General features: G+C 35.5%; 1 protein-coding gene across 1 annotated transcript; it reads left to right on the top strand.

Annotated features, from left to right (window-relative positions):
* The first annotated feature begins 6,511 nt into the window (after positions 1-6,511).
* On the top strand, positions 6,512-10,773 carry LOC21386390 (protein ACTIVITY OF BC1 COMPLEX KINASE 3, chloroplastic). Its single transcript, XM_024163669.1, has 7 exons — positions 6,512-7,222; positions 7,361-7,588; positions 7,859-8,194; positions 8,296-8,851; positions 8,965-9,151; positions 9,318-9,690; positions 10,448-10,773. Exons 1-7 carry the CDS (start codon positions 6,860-6,862, stop codon positions 10,580-10,582), a joined length of 2,178 nt encoding a protein of 725 aa, XP_024019437.1. The 5' UTR covers positions 6,512-6,859; the 3' UTR covers positions 10,583-10,773.
* The last annotated feature ends 757 nt before the right edge of the window (positions 10,774-11,530 follow it).

Consider the following 11,530-nt stretch of genomic DNA (forward strand, 5'->3'; position numbering starts at 1 on the left):
ATTATTAATTTTATTGGAGCTCGGGATTATAGGTCCATTAGTCCTCGCGTCGTCCTAGTAATTCTACCAGACACAGAGGGTAAAATGGGAAATTTTAGAATTAAGGAATTCTATAAATTAAATACTCGAAAATAATTAATTGAGAATTAATTATTATTTAAATAATGTGATTATTTAAATTTGAATTTGAACACATCTAGATTTATCCATTTAAACTTATTTGATAAGTTGTTCAATTTTAGAATTCAAATTAATTTAAGTTTGACTTAAATTCGAATTTGAATCTGAATTAAAATTGGACTACTGAATAAAGGATAAAATCTCTTCCTTCCCTATCTGATATAGGCGCCACACACATAGGGATAAATCCCTAATGGTGGCTGGCCACTAAAGGATATGGGGAAGGGATTTTTCAGTTTGAAATTCAAAATTGGAGATAGGGATTTGATCCTGTTTTGAAGTTTGACTTCTACTCTTTAAATATGAGAATGATAGAAAATTGTGGAGACAAATTTTGAAGCAATTTTTCAGCCCTAATAGTTGGTGGCCGAAATTCATAGAGAGAAAAGAGAGAGAAAATATTTTTCTCCAAAAAATTCCACATCGTGCATGCGTTGGTATTTGTGGAAATTCGAGTGTTTAAGAAACCTGTTTTTGTCTCGCGTGTGCCCACACACACGTCTACGTCGAATCAAGGAATTGACGTGGAAGACTTTGGTATTCTAAACACAAAGATTGGAGCAACGACTGTTCGTGGTCAAAGAATTCAAGTTATCATCCGAGTAAGCTTCCAGGTAATTTTTCGGATTGAATTCTTGATGTAAATTAATGCGATTAATTTATTCGTGCATAAATTAATATAATCTATAGAGTATCTCAAAAGTTTTATGAAAATTTTTGTTATACACGATCCGCCTTCCCCACGCTTCCGCACCCGAATTCGATTCGGGAACCAGCAATATTAAGGTCAGCAATGAACATAAAGTGTATAAATTGAAAAAGACTCTTTATGGACTAAAACAAGCTCCACAGGTTTGGTATAGTCGTATTGAAGCGTATTTTGTGAAGGAAGGTTTCATGAATGTCCATATGAGCATACACTTTTTATTAAATTTGGAGATGGAGGAAAAATTCTCATTGTTTGCTTATATGTGGATGCTCTAATTTATACTGGAAATGATAGTGCCATGTTCAAAAAATTTAAGCACTCCATGATGCTTGAATTTGATATGTTTGATCTTGGAATGATGCACTATTTTCTTGGCATAGAAGTGGTGCAAACTCCTGCTCGTATTTTTATTTCTCAAAAGAAATATGTGGAAGAAATTTAGACAAGTTTCAGATGAAGAGTTGCAATTCTATTAGCACAACAATTGAGTTTGGTTTAAAGCTGATGAAAGATGTTAAAGGAAGAAAGGTGGACAACACTCTATACAAGCAAATTGTGGGAAGCTTGATGTATTTGACCACAACAAGGCCTGATATAATGCATGTTGTAAGTCTCATTAGCTGGTATATGGAATGCCCAAGGGAGATACATCTTCTTGCTGTAAAGAGAATTTTTTGGTACTTGCAAGGTACAACTAATTTTGGGCTATTCTACCAGAAGGGAGAAATGGCAGATTTAGTTGGCTTTACTGACAGTGACTATGTTTGTAACACCTCGAGAAATTAAACGAGATTAATTAAGGTAATTAAGATTTATTAGTGTGCCTAATCTAGTTTAATTAATAATTATTGTTTATTAAATGTTTCTGACGTGTAAATTTAAATATTTTCAGTAATTATATTTTTACCCCAGAAGTGTGTGTAGACATATTTTTTGGACTGTCTTTTAAATATTTTGACACCTGTCTTTTTCTTTTTTCTTTTTCTTCCTTTTCTTTTCTTTTCCTGTGCAACACACTCTCTCTGTTGTTCTCACTCTCACACTCTCTCCCTCTCACTCTCGTTCTCTCACTCTCTTTCTCTCTCCCATTTTTGTCTCCAATCAACCAAATCTTGAACCAAAGAGGGATTTCAAGAAGTTTTTAACGTCAAGAGAAGGATTTGAGGTAAGATTTCTGAAAAACTTCTCTTGAATCTCATATTTGTCTATTAGGAAAAACCTATTTTTGTTCAAAATGGATTTTGATGGATTTTGGGTGAAACCATGGTGAAAATTGGGGATTTTTAGTTCTTTGGATTGTATTTGTCATTTGGAACCTGGATATGAAGATTTCCCTTTAAAAAATCTCAGATTAAACTCAAATTTGCAGGTTTTCAGACTCATTCGGTGAGTTTTCTCGCATGGCTGTTCTCCACCGGTTGACCTATGCGGTCGACCGATTTACACACCACCGGCCGACCGGTGGTGATGCACACCTCTGTCACCGGTCGACCGGTGTACACGGGGGTTTGACCATGTTTTGTCCGAAAATGTTGTTTTGACCCAATATCCCTATTCGAAATGAATATTAAAACACAAATTAAGCTTCGCCTTTATAATTAGAAAATAGGAATATTGATCGCCTCTCAGCCTCACAACAACCTAAATCCTAATTTGATTATCTAACCGTTGATCTCCTCTCGGTCTCACAACAACCTAGACTATGTTTCTCAAATCTAGATAAAGAAATCAATCTCTCTCGAGCATCAAATTCGCAATCTAAAAATCATCTAACTCATCGGCCAAATAAATTAGAAGCATTAAGCATAGAGAAACATAAATGAATTGAAAATGAAATTAAATTAACAATCAACAAAATATTCAAAACATAGTTCAAATAAAACTACATCAAGTCCTAGATTTAATGTCTAGCTCAACATGGAAAAATAGATGAAAGAAGATAAAACCCAATATACATTGAAGAGCTTCCAAGGACCTCCAAGATGAAGGATTTCAGCCTCCTTTTGATGTTTTCTTCAGATTTCTGGGCTCTCCTTCTCAAATGGCATCTCTTTCCTTTTATATTACAACATTTCAGAGCTAGGGCTTCATACGCGCGCTGCAGCCTGCGTGAAAACGCGCTGCGACACGCGTTTTTGGAAAATGATCCCGCTGTTACGGGTTGGGGCGCGCTGCAGCGCCTTTTGACGCGCTGTAGCGCGCGGGGCAACCATCTGGGCGCGCTGCAGCGTACGTTCCCACTCTGGATGCGCGCCTTGGTGTGGGGCACGCGCGGCCGCGCCCCTGGATGTGGGGCGCGGGCGCGCAGCTGGCTCGGGCGCGGGCGCACGTCCCATTCTGACTTCGCTTACTTTTGCTCTAGCCCGCTTTCTTGCATTCCAAAGCCTCCTCTTTTGTGCCTTAAAATCCTCTTTCGCCTCCTCTTGGCATTGATTCACAAGTTGGGCAAGTATTCTTCTTTTCTTCATGCAAAATCATCCAAGTTCGCATTTATTTATAATTCCTATAAAAGCAAACAAAAGACATTAAACTAACAAAAATGCTTGAAAGTACTTGATTTGTTGGTAGAAATACCCGTCATCAGGATCCCCTCTTTTTCTCATGGCTGGAAACCCATGTTCTTCATGGTTAGAGGGCCATTTAACTTCCATCCTGCAGACCGCTGACCCCACTGCAGAAAGGTGCAAATGTCCTTTGGAAACCTGAGTGAGAACCAAGAAAACTTACTCTCCTCCTTTTCATTCTCTTAAATGCTGATACTCACTTTGTCATGCAGTTAGCCACAATCATCCGAAGCTAGCCGGGGAGAGAAGGAAGAGGGTCGATGACGCCTTCGCCTTCCCAGAGGGTTATCGCCATATCAATGTCCTTCTAACTGAGGATAACTTGAGGGAGGCTAGGCTGATCATCGAACTCCCCGACCCTTTGAACCCTCACCGTGTTCAAGAATTTTTTGATCTAAACGCAGAGGGTATATTCTAGGTTCTCTGCCTTAATTTCTCTTTTTGGAACGATGTCCCGTCGACCACTTATCCTTAACCGTTTGTGCAGAAATGGCATCATTGACTTAAACCCATGAACTGAACAAGTGCTTAAAAAATTTAGTGCGAGGATACAAATCTTACAAAAACTTGATAATCATGACAAACTACTTAGATTGTATGGATCTTGATTTGTTCTTTTTTTTTTTTGAATGCACATATGAAAAAGAATCACCCCAATTAAAATTGAAACGAAAAAATTATGACATTTTAAAGGTTAAATAATAATAGAGGTAGAAAAGAGGGGGAAAAAATAACTTTATGCATGTTACTAGATTAGAAGTTAATTGCGACTCCTTTTTAACTACGCAACATATTTTATAGTCGAGTAGGTAACTGATTTACAACTTACACAAATAAAGGGTCACGTCAGAAACCCAAACACGTACACAAAACGCTATTAACGCGGTTAACACGACACGATACACGAACAAGTCACTAAACGGGCCGTGACGGGTCGACACGAAAGAAACATGTTTATGACCCAACTAGCAAAAATAGTAAAATTTTATATTGTATTTAAAACTAATATTAATTGACTTCTTAATATTACTTATAGTTAAAATCTGGCGAGCATATAATAAGAAAAACATAAATCATCCAATTCTCTATAATAACCAACACACATAAAAATATTTAAATATCAAATACATATATATATATATATATATATATATATATATGATACTACTAGATTATCATATATATATATATTTCAAAACATGAACAATTACCAAATATCTAAAAAAATTTAAAAACATAACAGAGTACATCTAAATGAGTTTGAAAACATAACATAGTACATCTAAATGAGTTTGAAAACATAACCAAACATTTAAATGTTGAAATGCATAAAACATAAAATAAATATAAAAAAATGTATTCTTTAAGGTTGAGAGAAGAGATTCTGATCTAAGAGGAGAGACAAAGGAGAACGTAGAAAAGTGAGTGAGAAATTGATAATTAGGGCAGGCAAAAGGCAGGGGAGAAAAGTGAGCGGCTAGGGTTAGGACTTCGGAGGAAATAAGTGAGAAACTGAGAATTAGCAATTAGGGCCGGCTATTTAAGTTTCAAATAATTTTTTAATTTTGTATAAGTTTTTATTTTTGTATATGGGTTATAAACGGGTGGACTGTGCCGTGTCGTGTTGGCCCGTTAACAGCCAGTATAACTAAACGAGTTAAGCATATTAAACGGGTTGACACATATCCAGCCCATTTATTTTTGTGTTGTTCGTGCTAGCCTGTTAACGATCAAATTAATAATCGTGAGGTCTAAACTTATTTATCTCATACTATTTTTGTATCGTTTTATCGTGTCGTATCTAAAATTACATACCCTAATTTGAATGTACGAAATCAAGGAACGAATAAAAAAATCTAAACAGGGTATATGTACGTGCCAATTTTTGTGGATTGAAAAAGAAAGTAAAAAATGTTGCTATAGAATTTTCTTGACATGATGAAGGCTTAGTTTGGTAGTACTATAGATTTTGAAAAAAATTACTTTTAGCTGTGCTGAAGGAAGAAGCAGTTGTTACAAAAAGTAGCTGAGTGTTTGGTAAAGTATAATTATAGTAGCTGTGTGGTTCTAAAATCAGTATAATAACGTTTGGTAAATTATGATATTGAATTGTTATGGATAGTTAAAAATTACAACTATATTATATTATAATATAATATATATAATTATAATATAATATATATTTATTATTATATTTAATATAATACAAAAAATTATTATTATATAAAATATTATATAATTTTGATATAAAATATAATAATATTATTAAAATAATAACTTAAATAATTAAAATAACGATTATATTATATTATACTATAATATAATATATATAATTACAATATAATATATATTTATTATTATATTTAATATAATACAATAAAACTATTATTAAATAACATATTATATAACTATGATGTAGAATATAATAATATTATTAAAATGGTTAATATAATTACAATATTATAAAACATATTATAATAATACATAAGAAATATTAATATTTCAGTTATAATATAATTAAAAATTACAACTATATTATAATATAATATAATATAATATATTATATAATCATTATTATATTATATTAAACAAATATATTATAATTATAAGATTAAATTAATAATTACAATATCATATTATTAAAATAATTATAATGTTATTATAATATCATATTATATGATAAAATAATATTATTGGAGTTATTATTAATATAATTATGATATTATTTGTTATAATATTATATTATATTATATTATATTATATTATGTTATGAGTTTGAATTTTAAATTAAAAAGATTATAAATTTTAAATTTAATTATGGGTATTATGAGTATTATGGAGATTTGACAAACACTCCTTAATTCAAAGGAAAAAAGAATCCTTTTGAACAAATTGACAAACAATAAAAGAGAACGAGAGAAGTAAAATTAAATTAAAAAATAATAAAGGAAAATTGCATTGCGAAACACGGCACGCAGATAGTTGCAGGCTCTTTTTGTGGCTACAATTGGATGGCGTAGGATTTTAATCGCGAATTGCCAAAGTAGTAGAGCAACGGCCAGGAAAATAGAAAAAACAAAAACAAAAAAGGGGATAATTTTTCTAGCAAGGCTTTGAAGAAAATATCTTATCAATGGAGAAAATATTATTTTAAGCCGTACGATATTCATGAAACTGCGAAATTTTTTGTAAAAAAAATTATTTTACTTTGAGAATTATTATGAGGAGGTTTGAATTAGGCCTACTCTATGCACGATACACCGAATCCTTTCAAACTTAACTGGGATCAAAATAAAAAAAAAAATATTTCTTTTTGAATGGTTAAAATAAATTAAAAACATTTGGTTGTGCTGTTGAATTGATTTGATTTCGTGGGAAAAAAGAAATTAAAGGAAAAAGGAAAAGGATGAGCGCGATGGCGGTGGTGGCGAGGATACCTCCTACTCCGACTCCGACACGGAGGTTTTCAGAGGCATCCAGTAGTAGTAGTGGTTGTAGTTCTTCACGACGGCGATGGGGGCGGCGGCGGAGTCAACTAGTGAGAGCGGCCATCGTGGAGGCCACACCACCTCCACCTCCGTCTTCGTCTTCGTCGTCTTCTTCTTCTCCTGCTCCTTTGGTTTTAGAGTCAAGACAAAGACAGAGTCAGAGACAAAGAGAACGGACGGAGGATCTGCAGGCGGAGGTGAGAGCGATGGAACGCGCCGTCAACGCCTCCGTCTACAGCCCTCAGCTGCTCGCCTCCAAATACGGCTCCTCTCCTCTCAAGGCAAGCTTAAAGCTTCTAAATAATGCTGCTTTTTTTTTTATTTAAAAAATTTGATTAATTACTGATTAACTAGTTTATTATCATTATTATTAGTAGGAAAGAAAGAAAAGGAATCAATAATTTAGATTTTTCTCACAGGCAGTGCGTAGGGCCGTGGAGATAGTGATAGCGCTGGGGAGTTTCGGAGTGAGTCTGGGTTTGGATCGGAGCAGAGGTGATTTGGATCGTAACAAGCGCTTCAGAGCTGCCCAGCTCCGTCGGATCTTCACTCGTCTGGGCCCCACTTTCGTCAAATTGGGTCAGGGCCTCTCCACCCGCCCCGACCTCTGCCCTCCCGAGTATCTCGAGGAGCTCTCCCAACTCCAAGTCAGGGAATTTTCTTTTCCTTTTCCTTTTCAGAATGATCAATATTCAATGTGTTCAAAACTTATTAATTATGAATCTTCATTCACTGCCTAATTGCTTTGCTTTTATGGATAATGGGGAATTCTTTCTTGAATGATATTTGCCTACTTTTTGAATGCTAATTAACTTGAGCCAATTTACCACATTTCCTTCCAAATCCAATCAATGATAATGCTCAACAAGTCTTTTCATCTTTGATAACAACTAACATGGTAATATGATGACTACCAGGATGCTTTGCCCACATTCCCAGATGAAGAAGCATTTTCGTGCATCGAAAGGGAGTTGGGACTCTCACTCGACTCCATTTTCTCCTCCATCTCCGCCTCCCCCATCGCGGCCGCCAGCCTCGGCCAAGTTTACAAAGCTCAACTCAAGTACTCTGGCCAGGTTGTCGCCGTCAAAGTGCAACGCCCCGCAATTGAAGAGGCTATTGGACTTGACTTCTACCTCATTAGAGGCCTAGGCTTCCTCATCAACAAATATGTTGACATCATATCCAGTGATGTTGTTGCCCTTATTGATGAATTCGCTTCCAGAGTCTACCAAGAGCTCAATTATGTCCAGGTCCTAAATTCTTTTGATCTCGCCTACTGCTGCTTATGATTTTTGCACGAGATGATTCTTCCAAAAGATTTGATGTTAATTTTGACAGGTGACTGCTGCAGGAGGCGCAAAATGCCCGGAGATTTAGGAAGTTGTATGCGGATAGAGAGGACATCCTTGTTCCTGACATCTTCTGGGACTACACGGGCACCAAAGTCTTGACGATGGAGTGGGTTGACGGGGTCAAATTAAACGAGCAAGTTGCCATTGAGAAGCAGGGTCTGAAGGTGTTGGATCTAGTGAACACCGGCATACAATGCAGCCTGAGACAGCTACTTGAGTATGGATATTTCCACGCAGATCCTCATCCCGGTAATCTCTTAGCGACGCCCGACGGCAAGCTTGCATTTCTTGATTTTGGAATGATGAGTGAAACCCCAGAAGAAGCGAGATCTGCAATTATTGGTCATGTTGTTCACATGGTTAATCGGGATTACGAAGCTATGGCTCGTGATTACTACGCTCTAGATTTCTTGTCCCCTGACGTAGATGTCAGTCCAATCGTACCTGCATTGCGGGATTTCTTCGATGACGCACTAAATTATACCGTGAGCGAACTCAATTTTAAGACGTTGGTTGATGGTCTCGGTAATGTCCTCTACCAATACCCGTTTAACGGTAAGACGAGACCTTTATAGTTATACCAATTCTTTTAGTGACCTTAAAATCCAATATTCGTTCTGGCTTAAAGTCTAATAATCTACTTTTTAATTATCTTCTTCTTCTTGCAGTTCCTGCTTATTACGCGTTGATATTGAGGTCACTAACTGTGCTTGAAGGCTTAGCTCTTTACGCTGACCCCAATTTCAAGGTTCTGGCCGCGTCATACCCTTATTTCGCTAAAAGGCTCCTAACAGATTCGAGTCCATATCTCAGAGATGCTCTTATTGAGTTGCTTTTTAAGGACGGGAAGTTTAGGTATGAAAATGATGAGGAACAAGATATGGGTTATTAGGAATTTAAAGTTATTCTTTTTCGATTAGAGCGTGGTTAAGTCCATGTCTTATCTCATTGCAACGTTTTATTTCTGTTGTTAAAATTAACTGGGTCATAGCTGTCACTCACCAGTTTGAATTTGCTGCAGGTGGAATAGACTTGAAAACTTGCTTGTTGAGGGAAGAAAAGATAGAGATTTTTCTGCAAAAGACGCTTTACAGCCAGTTTTGAAGTTGTTATTAGGTCCAGATGGTGAAGAGCTTCGAGTTTTGGTTATTAAAGAGGCTGTGCGTGTTACGGAAGCTTTCGTTTTAGGCTCGGTTATTGATGCATACAGTTCCATGCCCGATATGGTGAGAAGTCTAATTTTCAATGGAAATGGGAACTCGTCTGGGCCTCTTGTCATGAGTAATACTGAACAGCAAAGAATGATAGAGCTTAGAAATCGTGTCTCCAGAATATGGCAACTTCTCCAATCCTCTGAAAATTTTGATCCCACCACTTTGCAGCCCATTCTACAAGTAAGTATCGCTGTTAATTGCACCATTATTCTTTTTGTTGTGGTTAAGAAACATCTTTTATTCGCGACCAAATGAGCTAACCCCGATCCATGAACAGTGCATTCTATACGCTATGAAAAAGAAGGGAAAAGTTGAAATCAATCTATTATCATCTTTCAAATTTAACAATTAAGCTCTGACAAAACAAATCTTAGATAAGTCCTCCTTCACTTAACAAAACACCATTTCCTAAGCATTCTAACTGTAAAAAATATTTGATTTAGATGATGAAAGAAATCTCAATGTAATTATCTTTTTGAAGAAAGAACCATAAACATTTAAGATCGCGTGAAGGAAGTTAATCCAATGAACTATTTTGATCAAATTGGGTTTCATAACATGGATAAGTTTAAAGCCATTAGAACAAATAAAACCATCCATGGAGAGGGACCTGGTTGTCTTCTTTTGTTTGCTGTTGAACTCAAAGCTTTTCTTCTTTGCCAAATTCTTCAACCGCGTGTTACCCCGCTCCTCTTTTTGAGATTGCTTTCTCTGTATAAGAAGGGCACTGATGCCCCGTTTCTTCCCTCTCCCCAACACACAACAGAAGGGCTCTAGTGTAGTTGCTTTCTCTATTATGAGGTTTTTATGACCCAATCGGAACTCTCCATTCAAATGTTTCTACTTCGTAAATGGATTTGGCATCTGCGGGTTTGTGATTAGTTAAAATTACTAGTTACGTGATATCTCTCTGACTTGTGGATTGTAACATGTATAGGTGCTTCAACAACCCGAGGCGCGTGACCTGGGGGGGCGCGTGATTGGTGGCATAACTCGACGTCTCGCGGCAAGATTACTGCAACAAGTACTCCGTTTGCCCCCAACCTCTTCAGCTTCTGCTTCCACTTCTTGATCCATTTCTGCTAGTAAAGGAAAATTCTATACTTTTGATGGAAAAAGGAAAACTTTTATAATTGTGAACCTTCACCATACTGTATTTCAGATTTGTAAAGATAATTAAATGTTGTAGATAAATTTAATTGAATTGATTCAAGCTTCAAAATAATGATTTATGCTGATGTTTATGATTGTAAACTTTAACAAGATGCCTTTGTTGCGTTTAAGTTAACTCGTAGCCTTATATGTTTCTTTCAATTTTACGGTTTAATAGAGATATTTTGTTGACTGCAGACCAGATGAAAGGAATTTTTTAATTTTTTTTATTATTTGTGGGTCCCATGGTAAATAGAAAATTCGTAATATTCAAATGTCAAAGTCCCAAGTAAGCATCCACATGGGCGCCACGTCAAGAGCTCCCATAGCTTTAATTCTTTTGACAAGTGTCTCTACTTGTTGCCCAAGTTCTTGCCCAAGCTGCCCATATACTTATTGACCAAGAATAATTACTTGTTTACAATGGTTGCTTTGCAATGTATTTCGGCAATCCCAAATTTGTGAGCACAAGTGGGTGCGTGAGAGTATAGTTTTTCTATGTTCTCTTTGTTGCTTTTGTGGGAGTATTTTGAGTTTATTTTGCTCTTCATTTTATTAATTTGAGATTTTAATTTTAATTTTTTAATAATTAAAAATTTTTATAAAAAATTACATTTAATTTTTTTTGTTATAGTTAAAAATTTTCATATGAAATCATGTATCAACTCGAATTGATTTTGAAGTTTAGGTTTTGAGAGAGTTTAAACACTTTGGTAATCTTGTTCTTTTTGTTAGTGAAAATTCCTCGTTGACATAGGCTATAAGTGCAACTATGTAATTTTATCACTTGTTTTGTCCTAAAATCCACTATAATTTGGCAGAATTCCTCAAAAAAAAAAAAAAAAAAAAAAAAAAAAAAGGGGAAAAA

Source organism: Morus notabilis, unplaced genomic scaffold (genome assembly GCF_000414095.1).
Source record: "Morus notabilis unplaced genomic scaffold, ASM41409v2 Scaffold2369, whole genome shotgun sequence".
Classification (NCBI taxonomy): domain Eukaryota; kingdom Viridiplantae; phylum Streptophyta; class Magnoliopsida; order Rosales; family Moraceae; genus Morus; species Morus notabilis.

Bases quoted from the DNA above. Each gene is read 5' to 3' on its own strand.
- LOC21386390 (XM_024163669.1), top strand. From the start codon at position 6,860: ATGAGCGCGATGGCGGTGGTGGCGAGGATACCTCCTACTCCGACTCCG. The intron at 7,589-7,858 runs GTCAGGGAATTT...GATGACTACCAG, and splicing joins AGGAGCTCTCCCAACTCCAA to GATGCTTTGCCCACATTCCC. The intron at 9,691-10,447 runs GTAAGTATCGCT...TAACATGTATAG, and splicing joins CTTTGCAGCCCATTCTACAA to GTGCTTCAACAACCCGAGGC.